General features: G+C 46.7%; 2 protein-coding genes and 1 long non-coding RNA gene across 4 annotated transcripts in view; 1 reads left to right on the top strand and 2 right to left on the bottom strand.

Annotated features, from left to right (window-relative positions):
• Nucleotides 1-10,007, bottom strand: part of ncoa4 (nuclear receptor coactivator 4) — a gene marked incomplete at its 3' end in the record, with an annotated part of 38,385 nt that extends 28,378 nt beyond the window's left edge. The window contains exons 1-2 of the mRNA XM_079695874.1: nt 9,661-10,007; nt 1-32 (exon numbers count right to left, since the gene is read on the bottom strand). The exon at nt 1-32 is cut by the window's left edge and continues 62 nt beyond it. Of these exons, the coding sequence (XP_079552000.1) occupies nt 1-32; nt 9,661-9,698 (70 nt within the window). The 5' untranslated portion in view covers nt 9,699-10,007. The remainder of the gene's footprint in view (nt 33-9,660) is intronic.
• Nucleotides 10,008-14,866: 4,859 nt separating this feature from the next.
• yipf3 (Yip1 domain family, member 3) overlaps nt 14,867-22,500 on the top strand; it is a 24,911-nt gene continuing 17,277 nt past the window's right edge. The window contains 6 exon segments of the mRNA XM_079695872.1: nt 14,867-15,138; nt 17,656-17,740; nt 17,743-17,861; nt 17,979-18,085; nt 18,165-18,210; nt 18,300-18,392. Of these exon segments, the coding sequence (XP_079551998.1) occupies nt 15,079-15,138; nt 17,656-17,740; nt 17,743-17,861; nt 17,979-18,085; nt 18,165-18,210; nt 18,300-18,392 (510 nt within the window). The 5' untranslated portion in view covers nt 14,867-15,078.
• On the bottom strand, nt 18,404-21,699 carry LOC307027592. Of its 2 annotated transcripts, none has more exons than XR_013804688.1 (3): nt 19,808-21,699; nt 18,718-19,706; nt 18,404-18,568 (listed from the first exon to the last, which is right to left on the bottom strand). It is a non-coding gene; the product is annotated as an uncharacterized lncRNA (long non-coding RNA). The 2 variants fall into 2 exon arrangements; XR_013804689.1 differs by having other exon boundaries at nt 18,404-19,504; nt 19,601-19,706.

Genomic DNA, 22,500 nt, shown 5'->3' with positions numbered 1-22,500 from the left:
GCTGATCCTGCGCCTGCTGTAGCCCCGCCATCCTGAGAGCAAGAAAAACACCTGTAATTAGGGCTGTACCCAAATATCCGAATATTCGTTCTTTGGGGTACTATTCGGGTTTCAATTTCGTTATTCGGATTTTCGTTTTTGTTTGTTTTTTCCAAAATCGAATTTATTGAAATCTCCAATATCAACATAAGCCTCTTCGGGGGTGCTAACACTTAACTAGGGGTCGGCCTGGCCGATTATCGGGGTCGATATTCCGCATTTGACCGATTATCGGTATCTGCTTTTTTTTTTAATATCAAATTGCAGATAAAACTTTGGCTCTGATGCGGCCGTTTCTCTGGCTCCAGTCACCACCCTCCAGTGTTTCCCCTATATACAAATAGTGGCGGCGCAGCGCCGCTGCTGAAATATGAGCGCCGCTGCTAGGGGGTGCCAGCCAGGTACCAAAAAAAACATTTTTTTCTTAAAATAATCATAAGTGGCGACCCTTTTTCATTTTTGATTGTTTGTTATGTGGATTTGTAGTATTTGTGTTACTGTATGTTCAATAAAGGTGTATTTTTGCTAAATCTTGAGACATTGCCCCGGCCCCCCCTAGAGGATGTGACGTCCCCCCCCCCCAATTCAAACATGTTCATACAATACTGAATACATTTGAAGCCATTTTGACGTCTATTACCTAAGTCAATAAGTTTCTGTTTTTGCAGTGTATTTGTCTTTTGTAGAGATTTTTCATTTATTCTTTACATATAAAATGTCGCCTAAAATCTCACCTAGGGACCTGGTACTAGGCCTCAAGAGCCTTTCTTGTGCAAACACATAGAAACAAATTGGCGGGGCGCACTTCGCACGCACTAAAAAATTCCACGCGCTCCGCGCTCACATTATGCTGGGCCCACATGCCTTAGCACCGCTGCTATGACTCCATCCCAGGGGAAACACTGCTCTCTGTACACGAGCAATGTCCCGCCCACAGCACTATCTGATAGGCTATTACTGAAGTGTCAATCAACATTGAAGATTTTCCGGGCGGGAGCCAGCCAGAGAGGCGGGACCTTCTCAGATTACAGGCAGGTGCGAAGAACGCAGACACAGACAGAGGCAAGCAGCAGCGCTGAGCGGCAGAGCCATACATGTGTTTCAAAGGTAAATCAGTTGAAAGCCGAAGTTCAATAAACATCCCAATCCCCTAACACCACGATCTTATGATCCAATTCTATCAGTTTCCCAGTTACAAAGGGACGCGGGGTGCGTGCAGCGTCTCGCAGCGGAGTAACTGTGGTGCGGAGGGGGGGGGGCTGATATGTGAAGCTCATTAGCTAGCCAACATGTATCTAGCAAATGTTTAGCAAAATATTAGAAGTGAGTCTACTAGACTAACGTTAGGTCTACTGTAATAGCCTCACTTTTAATATTTTGCAAAACATTAGCTAGCACTAGTGTTTTGCAGTTGCTAGCAGCTTATTGGGATGTTATGAGAGACAGGCATTGTTTTGATATAATGAATGAAGCATGATTGTTAGTTCAGCATGTCAGCCCCACTTCCTGTCTCTCTCTAACTCATTGCAGATGGCTGCACTAAAGAAAGGGGCACAGAGAGGAGACCAGCTGTAAGATGTTTGAAAGTTCATTAAACATAATATATGCTTAAATGCATTTCAAAGAAGTTGTGTTGGAGTTTCTGTTATTCTACATTTTGACACCAAGATTTTCTGATTTTACTGCAAATGTATATCGGTTCCAAATATCGGTTATTGGTCTCCTTGATTACTAATAATCGGTATCGGCCTTGAAAAAGCCATATCGGTCGATCCCAACACTTAACCATAAACGTTATCGTTTATTTTCTCCGTCTTTATATGTAGATATTACTTTTCTCCGTTCATCTCCCTCACGTTGTTTCCATAGCAACAACAACTTCCTGTCAACAGCGCTAACTCTCCTACAAAATAAAAGCATGTCCATAAAAAATAGGAAGCCAAACCGAATTACACTTAAGACACAACTGCAAAGAAAGTAACAAACACAATGCGATATCCTTTTCAATGTCAAAGAACACAAATTGGGTTACATTAACAAATAACTATAAAACAACAATACTGTAGAATAACATAAAGAATTCATGAATAAACCCCGGGCCGAATATTCGCTGCCGATTACTACCGAATATCCGGAGACCGAAAAATGGTATTCGGGACAGCCCTACCCGTAATACACCTGCAATACACCTGTGATTAGGCCTGTCGCGATAATCAATCAATTAACTTATCGTACGATAAATATAAATGGAATCGATAACTTTTCTGAGCTCGATAAATTGCCGTTTACATGCGTGTTTGTTTACATAAGGATGTGACCAGCATTTTAGCCAGGAGCGCTGTGAGGGGCGGGGCTCACACACAGCCAGGCGCTCTGTGAGGGGCGGGGCTCACACACAGCCAGGCGCTCTGTGAGGGGCGGGGCTCACACACAGCCAGGTGCGCTGTGAGGGGCGGGGCTCACACACAGCCAGGCGCTCTGTGAGGGGCGGGGCTCACACACAGCCAGGCGCGCTGTGAGGGACGGGGCTCACACACAGCCAGGCGCTCTGTGAGGGGCGGGGCTCACACACAGCCAGGCGCTCTGTGAGGGGCGGGGCTCACACACAGCCAGGCGCTCTGTGAGGGGCGGGGCTCACACACAGCCAGGCGCTCTGTGAGGGGCGGGGCTCACACACAGCCAGGCGCGCTGTGAGGGGCGGGGCTCACACACAGCCAGGCGCTCTGTGAGGGGCGGGGCTCACACACAGCCAGGCGCGCTGTGAGGGGCGGGGCTCACACACAGCCAGGCGCTCTGTGAGGGGCGGGGCTCACACACAGCCAGGCGCGCTGTGAGGGGCGGGGCTCACACACAGCCAGGCGCTCTGTGAGGGGCGGGGCTCACACACAGCCAGGCGCTCTGTGAGGGGCGGGGCTCACACACAGCCAGGCGCGCTGTGAGGGGCGGGGCTCACACACAGCCAGGCGCGCTGTGAGGGGCGGGGCTCACACACAGCCCGGCTGTGTGTGATATACATATATGTATGTATATGTATATGTATGTATACATATACACATATACATACATATATATATACATATACATATACATATATACAGATATGAGAGAGAGAGCGAGCTCTGTTTTCCAGCCTGAGTCTATTTAATTGATTGTTTTGGTTGTGTGATTTGCGTACGCTCTCATTCAGTGCAACGGCCAGGGCATTCGATCAGGGATATAGAATACCTTGTTGAAGGATATTCTACCCAGAGACCCAGAACAAGATCTGATTGGTTACTTTCTTTTCTAACACAAAACCACTGAAATGCGTAGTGCATTGTCCGAGAAAGACAAACAAATCAACGTAACACTGTGATATTACAGATCAACAACACAGATACTATTCTCATTTATTCATTTTATTTATATAATTAAATAGATATTTTGTTTGTTTTATCTGAGTGTTCCAGGGTATTCTCTGAATACCTTGAAGGCCCTGACGGTTCGCCACTGCCTGTGATACACCTGTGATTAGGGATGGGTATCGTTAGGATTTTATCCGGTACCGGTATTGCTTATCTGTACCGGTATTTTTCGATACTCTTATCGATACTTTTCAATAATGTGGTGCTCAAAATTATACGCATGTGTATTTTTTTTTCCTCGGCCGCCCTGTAGTTTCAGAGCGCATCGAGTTTAAAATACCATCTGATATCAGCTGATGCTGACAGCCCCGCTCCTGCCGTCCGCTTGTGGCAGACCCATGGGCAGACCACACTTCCACGCTCACCGGCAGGCACCGACTGGCCATCGGGAGGACCGGGAGGGAGCGAGAGAGAGACCTTACGTGTATTGTTGTTGTTAGCATCAGGTGCTAGCTAGCTGCGCTAACGGATATAAGGAGCTGTTTAAATGAAAACAGAGGAGCGACATTTCGCCGACAACTGCGCCGAGCACTTGACTTTATGCAGCTAGCCAGACAGCGGGACATTGTACGAAAAGTCAGAACACTTACCCCCCCTACAAGAAACTCATTGAGTGGATATATTGCACTGCTGTAACCCAGGTGTAAGCAATGCTAACACTAAAGATACAGGAAGCTGGAGTTCAGATGCTAACAGGGATGTATGCCTCTGCAGACCATTGACATGCACTACATATATAACACAGGGAGGGAGAAGAAGGGGGCCTCTTTCAGTGACACATGACATCGGGCGTAGCCTGGGCGTTCTCTATCAGCTGTCAACAGTCAGCTGATAAGAGACAGCTGACCCCCTGCTGTTTACAGCCTGACCAGCTGACCTCTGACCCCCTGCTGTTTACAGCCTGACCAGCTGACCTCTGACCCCCTGCTGTTTACAGCCTGACCAGCTGACCTCTGACCCCCTGCTGTTTACAGCCTGGTCAGAGTCTAGAGGATCCATGTATGAATCATTAACAAAGTGTCAGTGATACGTGTCTGTAGAGGAGTTATAATAATAACATGCTATAAAGCTCCAGTGTTATGAGACCTTTAAACTGTGATGTGATTGGTCAGCAGCCAGAGGACCTCCTGAAGGCATGGAGTCTAAAGTGTTGTGAAACAGACGTGATGTGAGACAGACCAGGGGCCTCATGTATCACCGTTGTCAGAAGGAAGAACGGAGAGAAAGATGTGGAAATAAAACCATCAATAAAATGTTACCTCTCATTTATCATATAAGAAGAATTCATTTTCAAATATTGATTAAAGCCGATCTCACAATGATTAAACAAACGCCTGTTTGAGACTCCTCAGAGCACACAGAAACATAACTTGGAGAAATAAATAAATACGGATATGTTATTTAAAACCACCTGCAATATGTTGTGTTAATGTTATGAAATGTTTTCTCATAAATGATGCGGTAAGCAGGAGGACAGCATCACGTCTAAACTGACGCCGTGTTTCTATAGGTCGAAGATACGAGCATGGTTTTTATATACTCTCACGTTTAAATCGTGTTTTATTCCGTTTGCCAAGACTTGATAAGTCGCTGGTAAAACACAGGAGGTATGGAAACTAAGAGCACCATGTGGTAAACTGTACAGCTGATATAACACAACACATGAGATGTATTTCCTTTAACTGCTGGATTATGGATATATAGTTGCTGATCGAAAGCTGGAACACAAACCACCAAATACAAAAACATCATTCAGATCCAGTCGTCATGACTACACTCCGGAGGGATTCCCCATCATTTCTTAGAGTTTCTCATCAAGGGGGGGGGGGGGGGGGGGGGGGTCTCCTGTCCCCGTTACAAACACACTGCCTGAGGAAGGCTGTGTGTATTCTTTTTGTCATGAACCTTTTTCGGACGGCTCATTTATTTATTTTGGTGACGATCCGACCTCCATGCTGCTACTCTGGTTCAAACTGCATCCACCAAACAATATGATTTATCTCACCTCCCCAAAAGAACCAGAATCTGACACGGTGTGAGATGTTTGAGCTGTTCTGTCCTCATGTCCTGCGATCTTCTCCATGCAGTCAGTCAGAATGAATGAATGAATGAATGAATGAAAGAATGAAAGGGCGTTTGAATATTTATAGGCAGATACGGGCGTTACGTGAAGCCCACAAAAGCTGCACCGCATTTCGAGTCGGTTGTGATTTAGAAAGGGAAACCGGCGTAGGAAGTGCTGTACTCACTTTCCTCGCCGGTACGCAATGTTTGGTGAATCGGAAAGTGGCGGAAAATGTATGGACCTATTTTTCGGATTTCTACTACGTAAGCAACCTTCCCACGTGAATCCTACGCACGACGTTATAAATGAGGCCCCTGGTCTCCTCTCCTAGCAGCAGCTCTGGTCTCCTCTCCTAGCAGCAGCTCTGGTCTCCTCTCCTCTCCTCTCCTAGCAGCAGCTCTGGTCTCCTCTCCTCTCCTCTCCTCTCCTAGCAGCAGCTCTGGTCTCCTCTCCTAGCAGCAGCTCTGGTCTACTCTCCTAGCAGCAGCTCTGGTCTCCTCTCCTCTCCTAGCAGCAGCTCTGGTCTCCTCTCCTCTCCTAGCAGCAGCTCTGGTCTCCTCTCCTAGCAGCAGCTCTGGTCTCCTCTCCTAGCAGCAGCTCTGGTCTCCTCTCCTAGCAGCAGCTCTGGTCTCCTCTCCTCTCCTCTCCTAGCAGCAGCTCTGGTCTCCTCTCCTCTCCTAGCAGCAGCTCTGGTCTCCTCTCCTAGCAGCAGCTCTGGTCTCCTCTCCTCTCCTCTCCTAGCAGCAGCTCTGGTCTCCTCTCCTAGCAGCAGCTCTGGTCTCCTCTCCTAGCAGCAGCTCTGGTCTCCTCTCCTAGCAGCAGCTCTGGTCTCCTCTCCTAGCAGCAGTGTTGGGACTAACGTGCTATTTTTTAAAGTCAGTAACTCAGTTCCCGTTACTACATGATGCGTTACTCCGTTATTTTTTGTATATAGTCTCGGCTCCCAGACGTTGGTGAGCGGCGCCAACAGCGAGGCGAACAGAGATGAGAACTGTACTTAAGTACTTGAGTAAATGTTCTTAGATACTTCCTGTGTCACATGCGGAGACGCGCTGTGGGCGTGTTTGTGTTTACTAACAAGACTATCATGGCGGCTGAGGGTTTCTCCACCTGGAGATATTCTCAATATTTCACTTTTGTCGAGCACAAAGAAAAGAAGGTTTTAGTTAAATGTAAGTTGTGTCTTGGCGGGTCAAAGATCCTATCTACTGCCCAAAACAGCAATTCAGATCTGTTGGAACATCTGCAGAAACAACATGCTGGGACGAAGCTAGTAGCTAAGACCACAGACCCAGACTCATCCCACTCCACCTCCACCTCAGCAACAGCTGCTGGGTTTGAACCGAGGGACTGCTAGCCAGGGAAAAGCTGATAAAGCCATTGCACGTTGTAGAACGCATGCAGGCTATTTCTACTATTTCTATTTCTTGATCAACAGATTGTATTATTCTCCAATGCAATAACAGAACTGAAATGAAGGCTATGAGGGCATTAATGGGACCCTTTGTTTAAGTAACTCATGTATTACTGTTCACACCTTTTTGGTGTAAGTAATCAGTAAAGTAACTGAGTTACTTTTGAAATGAAGTAACTAGTAATGGTAACTAGTTACTGGTTTTCAGTAACTAGCACAACACTGCAGACCACTGAGCCCAGCTGGAGACCTGTGACTCAGTGAGGTCACAGACTACTGAGCCCAGCTGGAGACCTGTGACTCAGTGAGGTCACAGAGCACTGAGCCCAGCTGGAGACCTGTGACTCAGTGAGGTCAGACCACTGAGCCCAGCTGGAGACCTGTGACTCAGTGAGGTCAGACCACTGAGCCCAGCTGGAGACCTGTGACTCAGTGAGGTCACAGACCACTGAGCCCAGCTGGAGACCTGTGACTCAGTGAGGTCACAGAGCACTGAGCCCAGCTGGAGCCGAGAGATAACAGGGGGACTAAGGGGGATCTGCTGCGGTGAGGGTGAGGAAACACACACTGTTATTATCTCACACACACAGTATTTATATCAGCAGGGAACAGCTGACGGCCTGGGCTGACCCCTTTCTGTTGGGCAGAGGGAAGCTAACAGAAGCTCAGGTGAAGCTAACAGAAGCTCAGGTGAAGCTAACAGAAGCTCAGGTGGAGCTCAGGTGAAGCTAACAGAAGCTCAGGTGAAGCTAACAGAAGCTCAGGTGGAGCTAACAGAAGCTCAGGTGAAGCTCAGGTGGAGCTAACAGAAGCTCAGGTGGAGCTAACAGAAGCTCAGGTGAAGCTCAGGTGAAGCTAACAGAAGCTCAGGTGAAGCTAACAGAAGCTCAGGTGAAGCTCAGGTGGAGCTAACAGAAGCTCAGGTGGAGCTAACAGAAGCTCAGGTGAAGCTCAGGTGAAGCTAACAGAAGCTCAGGTGAAGCTAACAGAAGCTCAGGTGAAGCTAACAGAAGCTCAGGTGAAGCTCAGGTGAAGCTAACAGAAGCTCAGGTGAAGCTAACAGAAGCTCAGGTGAAGCTAACAGAAGCTCAGGTGGAGCTAACAGAAGCTCAGGTGAAGACCCTCAGACCCTCTAGCTGCTCACGTGGTCCTGACCCCCCTCACCTGGTTCAGGTTCAGGTGAGGGGGACCAGGTTCAGAGTCACTGAGGGATAATGTAGTCTCCCCTCAAACCCTCTAGCTGCTCACCTGGAGGCTGGAGGGCACCTGGTCCAGGTTCAGGCAGTTATTGCTCCACTCTGCAGCTGCTGTGCTCGTGATGCCAACAGCCTGGAAACTTGAACTTTAGACTCAAACACTTTCTCGTGATTCTGAGCCGGACTGAAAGCACTCTGTGAACATACTGGAGTAAGAGTACTGCATGGAGAATGTACTTAAGTAAAAGTATTTAAGTGCGATTAGGAGACTGTACTTAAGGAGTACAAGTATTTAAGTGTGATTAGGAGACTGTACTTAAGGAGTAAAAGTATTTAAGTGCGATTAGGAGACTGTACTTAAGGAGTAAAAGTATTTAAGTGTGATTAGGAGACTGTACTTGAGGAGTAAAAGTATTTAAGTGCGATTAGGAGACTGTACTTAAGGAGTAAAAGTATTTAAGTGCGATTAGGAGACTGTACTTAAGGAGTAAAAGTATTTAAGTGCGATTAGGAGACTGTACTTAAGGAGTAAAAGTATTTAAGTGTGATTAGGAGACTGTACTTAAGGAGTAAAAGTATTTAAGTGCAATTAGGAGACTGTACGTAAGGAGTAAAAGTATTTAAGTGCGATTAGGAGACTGTACTTAAGGAGTAAAAGTATTTAAGTGCGATTAGGAGACTGTACTTAAGGAGTAAAAGTATTTAAGTGCGATTAGGAGACTGTACTTAAGGAGTACAAGTATTTAAGTGCGATTAGGAGACTGTACTTAAGGAGTAAAAGTATTTAAGTGCGATTAGGAGACTTTACTTAAGGAGTAAAAGTATTTAAGTGTGATTAGGAGACTGTACTTGAGGAGTACAAGTATTTAAGTGCGATTAGGAGACTGTACTTGAGGAGTAAAAGTATTTAAGTGCGATTAGGAGACTTTACTTAAGGAGTAAAAGTATTTAAGTGTGATTAGGAGACTGTACTTACGGAGTAAAAGTATTTAAGTGCGATTAGGAGACTTTACTTAAGGAGTAAAAGTATTTAAGTGTGATTAGGAGACTTTACTTACGGAGTAAAAGTATTTAAGTGTGATTAGGAGACTGTACTTAAGGAGTAAAAGTATTTAAGTGTGATTAGGAGACTGTACTTAAGGAGTAAAAGTATTTAAGTGCGATTAGGAGACTTTACTTAAGGAGTAAAAGTATTTAAGTGTGATTAGGAGACTGTACTTAAGGAGTAAAAGTATTTAAGTGTGATTAGGAGACTGTACGTAAGGAGTACAAGTATCTAAGTGCTCTAACCCTCAGAGCAGGTGGATATCAAACTACTGGAGCACAGCTTAAAAAGCAGCATATTATATATTCTTCTCTGATAAAGAGTATTTAAGTGTTAGTTGTTTATATAATAAAGAGTATCTGAGGTCACTGCGCGTCGAAAGCTAAGCTAACACGAAGCTAACGTTAGCTCCGCTAGCCCCAGGGAGCTAACTATGCTAGCCGACCCTCCGGAAGAGAACAGCGGGGATAAGGCTCCCCTCACACGGTCACACTCACCGGGAAACTTTGTTCTGGACTCTCGGCTTGGATGTCATCAAGTCTCCGCGGCGGTCCGGAGGCCGGTCAGAGAGGAAGATCTCCGGTAAGAGAGAGGAAGATCTCCGGTAAGAGAGAGGAAGATCTCCGGTTAGAGCCGGTGCTACACCAATGTCACGATTATTACGTGGAGAGAAAACAACACAACACAGGGAGGCGAAGTCTCGCGAGAACTGAGCTACATCCCGCGGCTTGAGTCACAGAGAGAAGGCTTGTTTGAGACGCGTTGCGGCTCGCCTCGAAAGTAGACGAGAATAGCCGATCGCAGCCGGGGGAGGTCTCAAAAAGCTCGCCTGAAGTCGGACAGCTCCGAGTCGGCTTCTTCTTCTTCTTCGCCTTCTTCTTCTTCTCTCGGTTTTTTGGCGGATTGCAAACCACTTTAAGGTCCATACCGCCACCTCCGGAGTTGGCTTGACTCGGTTTGCATTTATAAAGAATGCACAAATGTGTTTAATCGTTAATGTTAGATATAGAAAATACATTTGTTCCTGCTCAAGATTAGATTCAACTTTATTGTTATTGCACATATTACAGGTACTGAGACAACGAAATGCAGTTTAGCTTCCAACCAGGAGTGCAACAAGCAGTAAAGTGAAAAGTAATGTACACAATCTACAGAATAAAAGATAGAATGAAGTGAATGATGAATAAACAGTGAGGGGTATGAATACACTAGATACACACAGCAACCTGAGAGCAGTATGAACAGTGTGTATGAATACACTAGATACACACAGCAGCCTGAGAGCAGTATGAACAGTGTGTATGAATACACTAGATACACACAGCAGCCTGAGAGCAGTATGAACAGTGTGTATGAACACACTAGATACACACAGCAGCCTGTGAGCAGTATGAACAGTGTGTATGAATACACTAGATACACACAGCAGCCTGAGAGCAGTATGAACAGTGTGTATGAATACACTAGATACACACAGCAGCCTGAGAGCAGTATGAACAGTGTGTATGAATACACTAGATACACACAGCAGCCTGAGAGCAGTATGAACAGTGTGTATGAATACACTAGATACACACAGCAACCTGTGAGCAGTATGAACAGTGTGTATGAATACACTAGATAAACACAGCAGCCTGAGAGCAGTATGAACAGTGTGTATGAATACACTAGATACACACAGCAGCCTGAGAGCAGTATGAACAGTGTGTATGAATACACTAGATACACACAGCAGCCTGAGAGCAGTATGAACAGTGTGTATGAATACACTAGATACACACAGCAGCCTGTGAGCAGTATGAACAGTGTGTATGAATACACTAGATACACACAGCAGCCTGAGAGGAGTATGAACAGTGTGTATGAATACACTAGATACACACAGCAGCCTGTGAGCAGTATGAACAGTGTGTATGAATATGCTAAGATATATAAAGTATGAAAACGGTAAGCAGTGCAAGTATAGTATACAATATATAGATATTAATTTCATGATGATAAACATTGTGGAACAATGATGAAAAATGGAATGGAAGTGGCGACGTAAAACTGACACAAAACAACAACAAACTTTTGCCGAGCCAATTGGAGAGCTTCATCAGCAGCACGGGGTAAAAACCACCAATGAGCGCTCAGCTCGAGATACCAGCGAGTCGTTTCCCATCAAGCATTTCGCCTCCGCAGCCCGTGGAGAGGAACTGCGGCGCCTCTCGCGCCTCACCGCGCCTCGCTCTCAAGGCTGCGGGCGTCTTTGTCCCGCGAGATTTCAACGTCTCATGTGAGCGAGCCTCCAGAGCAAGTCGGACAAAATGACTAACCATCATGCAACGCACGAGCAAGACGTTGATCGAAATTGCGCAGGTCTGCGCAGGTCTCGCTTGTCTCAAACAAGCCTTCTCGCGAGAGTTTGGCTGAATGTCACGTGGCTGAATGTTTACGTTTGGCAGGCAGCCTTTCAGTTACGATCGTTAACATCAGTTGGCCACAGCAAATGATGATGAGAAGCTAAACTATCTATTAATGATGTCAATGACAGGGAGTGTGATTGTTGAAATAGGGTGTTAGCGGTCTTGCTGTTCAAAGAAGAATGACAACACTGTAGATCACCAACACTATGGTTTATTTTTTATTCACAGGCAAGTCAACGTTGTCGCAGTAAAAGTCCCAAGATAGCTCCTGGTGCAATAAAATGTTCCCTTGCAGTGTTTCACTATTATGTCTGATGTTTCTCTATTAATATTGCTGCTGCATTAATGTGTATGTTGCATCATGTTACTGCTGTAGATGTGTTTCCGAGCCGCTCCGATTACAACGAGAGTTACAACGAGACGTCATATTTACACCAGAGGGATCCTTTCTAGCCATAACCCTTCACGTGACGCTCCGGAGGAAAGGACGTCCCATTGCTCTGAAAACTCTTTCCCTGCGTCTCGTGGTTTCCTCTCTCCATGCTTCCCTTGTGGGAGGGACTACACGCAGGGAAACGACGCAAGTGAGGGACGCAAGGAATCCATTTAATCGACCTGAGAAGGACCCTGTAATGTTTATTGATGTTGGGAAAAAAGATACAGGCCGTTTCTCAATCGCAAGTAAAACTGCTGCAGAGCAACTATTTCATGTGTACTACGTCATAGAGTGGCGCCGAAGGACTGTTTAAATGCATATTAAATGCCAAACATTCTGCGCCACTCTGTGACGTAGTATACTTGAAATAGTTGATCTGCAGCATGTGTACTCGACATTAGAGGTTTCTCAATTCTCAACTTTCCCCTCCTCGACTCCTATCCTCGAGACTTAGTCCCGCCCACAGGAGATGCGAGCGGAGGAGAGAGGAGGGGAACCGAGGAGAGAGGAGGGGAAGCAGCAGGCGGTTAGAGAAATGAGAACTCCTCTCCTCTGAGCGGTCATTTTAAAGAGACGTCCATTAATGATGACAGGAGGCACAGCAGCCCTCTGTCTGATGGACAGATGTGTTCATGATAACAGGCTACAGATGCGGACACACACACACATTTTATATAAATATATACAATTTCAGAATCAAACAAGTATGAAAGCACTCTCATAATAATGTAACCCAATCAGAGACTGGATATATCCCCCCCCTCTCTCTGGTCGCTGAAATGGGGAATTGAAATTACGGGCCAAAAGTTGTACAAGTATTAAAAGTAAGCAGAGGACACCAAACCAACTGAGACCCGTCTGTCCGCCGCATCTACACACTGTACCACACACACACCTACACACTGTACCACACACACACCTACACACTGTACCACACACACACCTACACACTGTACCACACACACACACACACACTGTACAACACACACACACACACTGTACAACAAACACACACACACACTGTACAACACACACCTACACACTGTACAACAAACACACACACACTGTACAACAAACACACACACACTGTACAACAAACACACACACACACACTGTACAACACACACCTACACACTGTACAACAAACACACACACACTGTACAACACACACCTACACACTGTACAACACACACACCTACAGCTCCTAAAGCATAATCAGGATACACCCGTTGTGTATTTTATTATGTGAAGCACTAAATGGTCTTTAGATATAAACAAAAAATATCGACTCTTTGTTTGTAGATATCTACTAAACTAAAGCAGATACAGAGAGTAGGTCTGTTACACTGAGTGATATATATTATACACACTGCTCTGCTTTCTGCACGGACCTCTCAGCTGTTCTCTCTGGAAACATCGCGTCGCGATGAAAGCAGTTAATAAAATAATATCCAGGGGATGCATGCAGAGCTGTGATTGGCTGAGATAAGTCCGGCCGTGCGTCACGCCTCCACCGTTCCCGGAAATGCATCCGCAGAGGAGCCGTGGAGGACCCATCAGTGTCTCCTCGGTTAGAGCTCCTCCAGAGAGCCTCCTCGACGCTCGATGCTCGGTCCTCGAAGCGCATTTAGAGGAATAAGATGTCCTTCAAAAGGGCGCGCTGAAATTCATTTCCGGGTCAGATCTGGAGGACCGAGGAGTCGAGGAGGGGGATTTGATGAAATGAGAAACCTCTCATGAGAAACGGCCACACAATTACCTACACATTTATACAGATGGCTCTAAGAACAAGGAAGAGCGTGTTGGAGTTGGCATATACATCCCAGACTTTAAAATATCTATTTTAAAAAGAGCGTCTGATCAATTATCAGTGTATACAGCAGAAATGCTTGCTGTAATAATAGGATTGCAGTGGGTTGAAGAGGTCAGACCAGATAGGGTGGTTATATGTACAGATTCATTGTCCATATTACAAAGCATACAATCAACAACAACTACTAGAGAAGACATTCTCATAGAACTGAATCATAGCCTGTTAAGACTGCACAGAAGCGGCATAGATCTTCAGTTCTGCTGGGTGCCTGCACATGAGGGGGTGAAAGGGAACGAGTGTGCTGATAAATTAGCAAAAAGTGCACTACAAAAGCAAATAACATTACCAGTTCAACTTGGTAAAGGAGAAGGACAAGCAGTCATTAAGAAGAAAGGGATGGAGATCTGGCAGAAAAGGTGGGAGGAAGACCAGAAAGGCAAGGACTATCACAAAGTACAAAATACAATTACAATTCATATTCATAAAGAAAGAAACAGAAGGGAGGAAATCATGATGGCTAGACTCAGAATAAATCACACGGCTTTGAACAGTACGCTGTATATCATGGGGAAAAGTGACAGTAACAAGTGTGGGAACTGTGCAGTAAAAGAAGATGTAGAACATATATTGTTACAATGTGAAATCTATAAAGCGGAAAGAGAACAATGAAAGGCTAAAGTCTTAGAGGCAGAGAGGGAGTGGAGTGTGGTTGGTGTTTTGGGAACAAAAGGAGAGGGAGTAAAAGCTACCACAAAGGCACTGTTTAAATTCTTGAGTGAAACTGGGGTAGGAACAATAATTTAACATTAGGTCAGGAAAGAACATAGATTTGTGTTTTGTTTTATTTATTTAATGGTTTTATTTATGTATTTATTTTAATTTAATTTTGGTTAGAACAGGTTAAAGAGTTGGAATGATGTGACGATTCATACTCATGTACAGTAGGTGGCGGTATGCACCTTTTAAGTTGTTTGCAATCCGCCAAATGCAAGAGAAGAAGAAGAAGAAGAAGAAGAAGAAGGAGAAACGGCCACTGCTCACGTGGCAACAAGAGAATCTCGCGAGATCTTCTGAGTCCACGTCGCCTCGGCGTCGGTGACGTCATGTGGTGGCGGAGTCTGTTTGTTATTCTTTAGAGACAGAGAAACCCGGAGAGTTTCACCGGTTCTGATCACTCTCTCTAACCCGGGACCACTCTCTCTGACCCGGGGACAACACCCTCTCTGACCCGGGCATCGGAGCTCTGTCTGCGGGGAACATGTCTGCGGAGTCCGAGAGCAGGAACACGGAGCCATGGGGCAGCTTCGATGAGAACCAGGTGAGCTAACATGCTAACATGCTAACTGACAGCTAAGAGCTAACACAAACACGCATTGCATAATTACTATTTATCACAAGTCAACATTCAGTTAGTGAGTAAGCAGCAGTATTTATACAATAGAAGTATCACTGAGGAATGATAGATAACATTATTATTATTATTATTATTATTATTATTATTATTATTATTATTATTACTATAGTGACATCAAGTGTACTGTTACAGTAATGGACTACAGTAGCAGTATTGATATGAGCTAGCTGCCCATGGGTTAAACAGACCGAACCTGTCAGACGGGCTCAACACAGCAGAGCTAACAGGCTAACAGCATACAGGAACCAGGCTAAACCAGGCTAACGGCATACATGAACCAGGCTAAACCAGGCTTACAGCATACAGGAACCAGGCTAAACCAGGCTAACAGCAACCAGGCTAAACCAGGCTAACATGAACCAGGCTAACAAGAACCAGGCTAAACCAGGCTAACTTGAACCAGGCTAAACCAGGCTAACAGCATACAGGAACCAGGCTAAACCAGGCTAACAGGCTAACAGCATACATGAACCAGGCTAAACCAGGCTAACAGCATACAGGAACCAGGCTAAACCAGGCTAACAGGAACCTGGCTAAACCAGGCTAACAAGAACCAGGCTAGCAGGAACCAGGCTAAACCAGGCTAACAAGAACCAGGCTAAGCCAGGCTAACAAGAACCAGGCTAGCAGGAACCAGGCTGAACCAGGCTAACATAAACCATGCTAACAGGCTAACTTATCTGGTACATGATGCACCTCTGAACTGTAGTGGAGAAGAAGCACAAAGTAGCTTAGCATGTAAATACTCAAGTCTTTAAAAAAGTTTAGTATGTGTTAAGGTTGTATATAAGTACTGTAGGTTAGGGTTGTATATAAGTACTGTAGGTTAGGGTTGTATATAAGTACTGCAGGTTAGGGTTGTATATAAGTACTGCAGGTTAGGGTTGTATATAAGTACTGCAGGTTAGGGTTGTATATAAGTACTGCAGGTTAGGGTTGTATATAAGTACTGCAGGTTAGGGTTGTATATAAGTACTGCAGGTTAGGGTTGTATATAAGTACTGCAGGTTAGGGTTGTATATAAGTACTGCAGGTTAGGGTTGTATATAAGTACTGCAGGTTAGGGTTGTATATAAGTACTGTAGGTTAGGGTTGTATATAAGTACTGCAGGTTAAGGTTGTATATAAGTACTGCAGGTTAGGGTTGTATATAAGTACTGTAGGTTAGGGTTGTATATAAGTACTGCAGGTTAGGGTTGTATATAAGTACTGTAGGTTAGGGTTGTATATAAGTACTGTAGGTTAGGGTTGTATATAAGTACTGTAGGTTAGGGTTGTATATAAGTACTGCAGGTTAGGGTTGTATATAAGTACTGCAGGTTAGGGTTGTATATAAGTACTGTAGGTTAGGGTTGTATATAAGTACTGCAGGTTAAGGTTGTATATAAGTACTGCAGGTTAGGGTTGTATATAAGTACTGCAGGTTAGGGTTGTATATAAGTACTGCAGGTTAGGGTTGTATATAAGTACTGCAGGTTAGGGTTGTATATAAGTACTGTAGGTTAGGGTTGTATATAAGTACTGCAGGTTAGGGTTGTATATAAGTACTGTAGGTTAGGGTTGTATATAAGTACTGTAGGTTAGGGTTGTATATAAGTACTGCAGGTTAGGGTTGTATATAAGTACTGTAGGTTAGGGTTGTATATAAGTACTGCAGGTTAGGGTTGTATATAAGTACTGCAGGTTAGGGTTGTATATAAGTACTGTAGGTTAGGGTTGTATATAAGTACTGCAGGTTAGGGTTGTATATAAGTACTGTAGGTTAGGGTTGTATATAAGTACTGCAGGTTAGGGTTGTATATAAGTACTGCAGGTTAGGGTTGTATATAAGTACTGCAGGTTAGGGTTGTATATAAGTACTGCAGGTTAGGGTTGTATATAAGTACTGCAGGTTAGGGTTGTATATAAGTACTGTAGGTTAGGGTTGTATATAAGTACTGCAGGTTAGGGTTGTATATAAGTACTGCAGGTTAGGGTTGTATATAAGTACTGTAGGTTAGGGTTGTATATAAGTACTGTAGGTTAGGGTTGTATATAAGTACTGTAGGTTAGGATTTTACTGTAGTACCTGGTTCTGAGTGTCTTCCTGTCTGCAGGGGGGGGGGCAGGTACAGAGTACAGGTGTAGTACCTGTAGTACCTTTACCTGGTTCTGAGTGTCTTCCTGTCGGTGGGGGAGGCGGGGGGGGCAGGTACAGAGTACAGGTGTAGTACCTGTAGTACCTTTACCTGGTTCTGAGTGTCTTCCTGTCTGCAGGGGGGGGGGGGGGGGGGGGGCAGGTACAGAGTACAGGTGTAGTACCTGTAGTACCTGTACCTGGTTCTGAGTGTCTTCCTGTCTGCAGGGGGGGGGGCAGGTACAGAGTACAGGTGTAGTACCTGTAGTACCTTTACCTGGTTCTGAGTGTCTTCCTGTCTGCAGGGGGGGGGCTCGGCCGTCATCGACATGGAGAACATGGACGACACGTCTGGCTCCAGCTTCGAGGACATGGGGGAGCTCCATCAGAGGTGAGGGAGGAAGAGGAGGAGGAAGAGGAGGAGGAGGAGGGCGGGGGGGACGGGGGGGACGGGGAGTTTCTCGGGATGAAGGGCATCAAGGGCCAGCTGGGGCGCCAGGTGGCCGACGAGGTGAGACTCACCTGAGGTCAGACTCACCTGAGGTCAGACTCACCTGAGGTCAGACTCACCTGAGACCTTTGTGATGCGTTCAGGTGTGTTTCTGACTCACCTGTGTGATGCGTTCAGGTGTGGCAGGCGGGGAAGCGTCAGGCGTCCAAAGCCTTCAACCTGTACGCTAACATCGACATCCTGAGGCCGTACTTCGACGTGGAGCCGGTGCAGGTGCGCAGCAGGTGAGAGCACTTGCTGTTTCTTGTCAGCTCACCTGGATGCTAACTGAAGCTAACCCCATGCCACCTGTCTCCCCCTCAGGCTGATAGAGTCCATGATTCCTGTCCGCATGATCAACTTCCCCCAGGTTTGTACTTCCTGTCTGCACACACTCTACACTCTGGGGGTTTTCACAATAAGAGCTTCTTCAGGTGATAGTTTGTTCTTCCTGTGCAGAAGATCGCAGGTGAGCTGTACGGACCTCTGATGCTCGTCTTCACCCTGGTGGCTATCCTGCTGCACGGCATGAAGACATCTGACACCGTCATCGTGAGGACACACACACACACACACACACACACACACACACACACACACACACACACACACACACACACACACAGACACAGACACTTTATTTGGTTCCACAAATTATATCACATAAGACAGGGAATCAAATATGTCGGGGCTAAGCAGCACAGAACACTTAAGGGAGCACATAGCACCTCCTTCTCCACACGGCTAAGCAGCAGCGTTAGGGGAACACATAGCACCTCCTTCTCCACACGGCTAAGCAGCAGCCTTAAGGGAACACATAGCACCTCCTTCTCCACACGGCTAAGCAGCACAGAACACTTAAGGGAACACATAGCACCTCCTTCTCCACACGGCTAAGCAGCACAGAACACTTAAGGGAGCACATAGAACCTCCTTCTCCACACGGCTAAGCAGCAGCCTTAGCGGAACACATAGCACCTCCTTCTCCACACGGCTAAGCAGCAGCCTTAGGGGAACACATGGCACCTCCTTCTCCACACGGCTAAGCAGCAGCCTTAGGGGAACACATGGCACCTCCTTCTCCACACGGCTAAGCTGCAGCCTTACGGCCCCTACACACGGCGGCGTGCGTTGCCGCTTCAACGCTTCTGCCCATTCACTTTGAATGGGGTGACGTCACGATTTGCCGAACTGCATTGTGGGAGCAAAGCGTAGCTTCTCTCGTGGTGCTCGCTGCAAAAGTAGAGCAATGTTCTACTTTTGACGCCTCGACGGAGGCGTCAGCCAATCGAATCGTATGCCAGTCCAAGCTCTAGCCAATCAAACCGCGTGCTTGTGTGTCCGGGGCGGGAAATTCATGTGATTGGTTATTGGTCGAGTTTCAGCCCCCCCCGCCGGCAAGCGACAACGCACGCCGCCGTGTGTAGGGGCCGTTAAGGGAACACATAGCACCTCCTTCTCCACACGGCTAAGCAGCACAGAACACTTAAGGGAACACATAGCACCTCCTTCTCCACACGGCTAAGCAGCACAGAACACTTAGGGGAACACATAGCACCTCCTTCTCCACACGGCTAAGCAGCACAGAACACTTAGGGGAACACATAGCACCTCCTTCTCCACACGGCTAAGCAGCACAGAACACTTAGGGGAACACATAGCACCTCCTTCTCCACACGGCTAAGTAGCAGCCTTAAGGGAACACATAGCACCTCCTTCTCCACACGGCTAAGCAGCAGCCTTAAGGGAACACATAGCACCTCCTTCTCCACACGGCTAAGCAGCACAGAACACTTAAGGGAACACATAGCACCTCCTTCTCCACACGGCTAAGCAGCACAGAACACTTAAGGGAACACATAGCACCTCCTTCTCCACACGGCTAAGCAGCACAGAACACTTAGGGGAACACATAGCACCTCCTTCTCCACACGGCTAAGTAGCAGCCTTAAGGGAACACATAGCACCTCCTTCTCCACACGGCTAAGCAGCAGCCTTAAGGGAACACATAGCACCTCCTTCTCCACACGGCTAAGCAGCAGCCTTAAGGGAACACATAGCACCTCCTTCTCCACACGGCTAAGCAGCAGCCTTAAGGGAACACATAGCACCTCCTTCTCCACACGGCTAAGCAGCAGCCTTAAGGGAACACATAGCACCTCCTTCTCCACACGGCTAAGCAGCAGGCTTAAGGGAACACATAGCACCTCCTTCTCCACACGGCTAAGCAGCAGCCTTAAGGGAACACATAGCACCTCCTTCTCCACACGGCTAAGCAGCAGCCTTAAGGGAACACATAGCACCTCCTTCTCCACACGGCTAAGCAGCAGCCTTAAGGGAACACATAGCACCTCCTTCTCCACACGGCTAAGCAGCAGCCTTAAGGGAACACATAGCACCTCCCTCTCCACACGGCTAAGCAGCACAGAACACTTAAGGGAACATATAGCACCTCCTTCTCCACACGGCTAAGCAGCAGCCTTAAGGGAGCACATAGCACCTCCTTCTCCACACGGCTAAGCAGCAGCCTTAAGGGAACACATAGCACCTCCTTCTCCACACGGCTAAGCAGCACAGAACACTTAAGGGAACACATAGCACCTCCTTCTCCACACGGCTAAACAGCACAGAACACTTAAGGGAACACATAGCACCTCCTTCTCCACACGGCTAAACAGCACAGAACACTTAAGGGAGCACATAGCACCTCCTTCTCCACACGGCTAAGCAGCAGCCTTAAGGGAGCACATAGCACCTCCTTCTCCACACGGCTAAGCAGCTAATAATAGCTGAAACAGAGCAATATTTGGCTTTTCTCTTTGACATTCCATCAATTCTCAGACCAATCATTGGATTGCTTTTATATACACGGCCAAGACTTCCTAATATGAGTATGCTGTATCTACACTTGTACCCAAAGCTGGTTATCACATCGAGCAGTGGTTGGTATTTGATATATTGTTCTGGAAAGCCTGGTCCATGTACAGCTCAGAGGAACAGCCTACTTCTAATATGAGCACCTCCCTGTGGTTGGTGTCAACAAAAACAACATCAGGTGTATTTGGGATGTCAGCAAAGACATCATTGCTAAAACCAAACCATTCTGATAGCACTCTAGTGTGCTTGTACATTGCTGTGCTAGATGGTAAGATGTTTTGTACCGCATCAGACACAATGTCCACAATACGGTCATGACGGGCTCTGTACAGGCGTTTGTATGCATTACATCCATTTGCTATGTGTGCAGTGGATTCTAGGCGTTGTTGTGAATCCTGATGGTTTAAACAGAATGGAGAATGCGAGGGTACCAGGTGGACAGACTGTACTTAGTGGGTAATACCTGCAGTCATGCTTTGATGGTAAATGTCAGAACATCTTCACCAACAGCGGCGTTCTTAAACACCGAGTGTGAGACTGAGTGGTCAGCAAACCCCAAACAGGCTTTCCCTGTAGTCTGAGTCCACACCAGTGCTGCCTGCTCTGCTCTTAAAGACGGCTTTTTTTTAAGGTCATACTTCAAACGCGTCGTATTACATCACACAGGGGACACATCTCCCTCTCTGACCGCGGGTATAGTAGAGTTGCGTTGAGTTGAGCGGTTGTGTTTTAGTGAGCTGGTATTTTTCTGTAGTTTTACATTGTATTGATTTGTAATCATGGTGAGCTTGTGTTTGTGCAGGTTGCACAAATACCAGCCTGTCAGGACATCGAGTCCACAGTAACAAGGACCGGAGCTAGCGTTCGTTCCTGGGTGCGTTGTGCATCCACCTCCCTGCAGCACATACTCTCCACAGCTTTATCAGGAAACCGTATTACTTCTCTCTCCCCCCCCCACCCCCCCCCCCTTCACTGCTCTCTCTCTCTCTCCCCCCCTTCGCTGCTCTCTCTCTCTCTCTCCCCCCCTTCACTGCTCTCTCTCTCTCTCCCCCCCTTCGCTGCTCTCTCTCTCTCTCTCCCCCCCTTCACTGCTCTCTCTCTCTCTCCCCCCCTTCACTGCTCTATCTCTCTCCCCCCCCCTTCACTGCTCTCTCTCTCTCTCCCCCCCTTCGCTGCTCTCTCTCTCTCCCCTCCGGTACACGGCACCGTAAGACGTAGTGTGGAGTTGCATTAGGTAACGCTGTGGTGGCTGTCCTGCTCCAGCCGTCTCCTTTGTGTTTGTTTCCCCCTGTCTGTGTTGTTTGTGTGTGCGTGGTGGCTGTCACTCCTGGCTCCCGGCTCAACCTCCACTCACCTGCTGCAATCAGCTGTGCACCCTCCCCGACTACACACCTGCTTTCCATCAAGCCATTTACAACGGCATATCAACGGAGGCTCCACAACCTTTCTCCGCCAGATCGTCAAGTATCAGCCGTATCTCTCTCTCCTCCGGTACACAGCACCGTAGTGTGGAGTTGCATTAGGTAACGAGAGATACGGCTGATACTTGCTCATTAGTTTCTGTTATGGATCAGTATCAACAGTCCTGCCAGTAACGTTACTATATTATCAATACTACTTTAGTTATAGCCTGATATATGATAGCTAACTTCACAATGTTGTGATGTGACGTTAGCTAACATGCTAACGCCGGTCACTCACCAAGACAGCTGCCCAGTTCTCCACTGGTTCTCCTCACACCCCCTTGTGTCCCCCGTGTTACGTCACACGTGGGAGGTCACGA

The sequence above is a fragment of the Notothenia rossii genome, assembly GCF_949606895.1.
Source record: "Notothenia rossii genome assembly, contig: scaffold_103, whole genome shotgun sequence".
In the NCBI taxonomy this organism is placed as follows: Eukaryota; Metazoa; Chordata; class Actinopteri; order Perciformes; family Nototheniidae; genus Notothenia; species Notothenia rossii.
The sequence above is the reverse complement of the archived record's forward strand: the minus strand, read 5'-3'. Positions and strand labels throughout refer to the sequence as shown.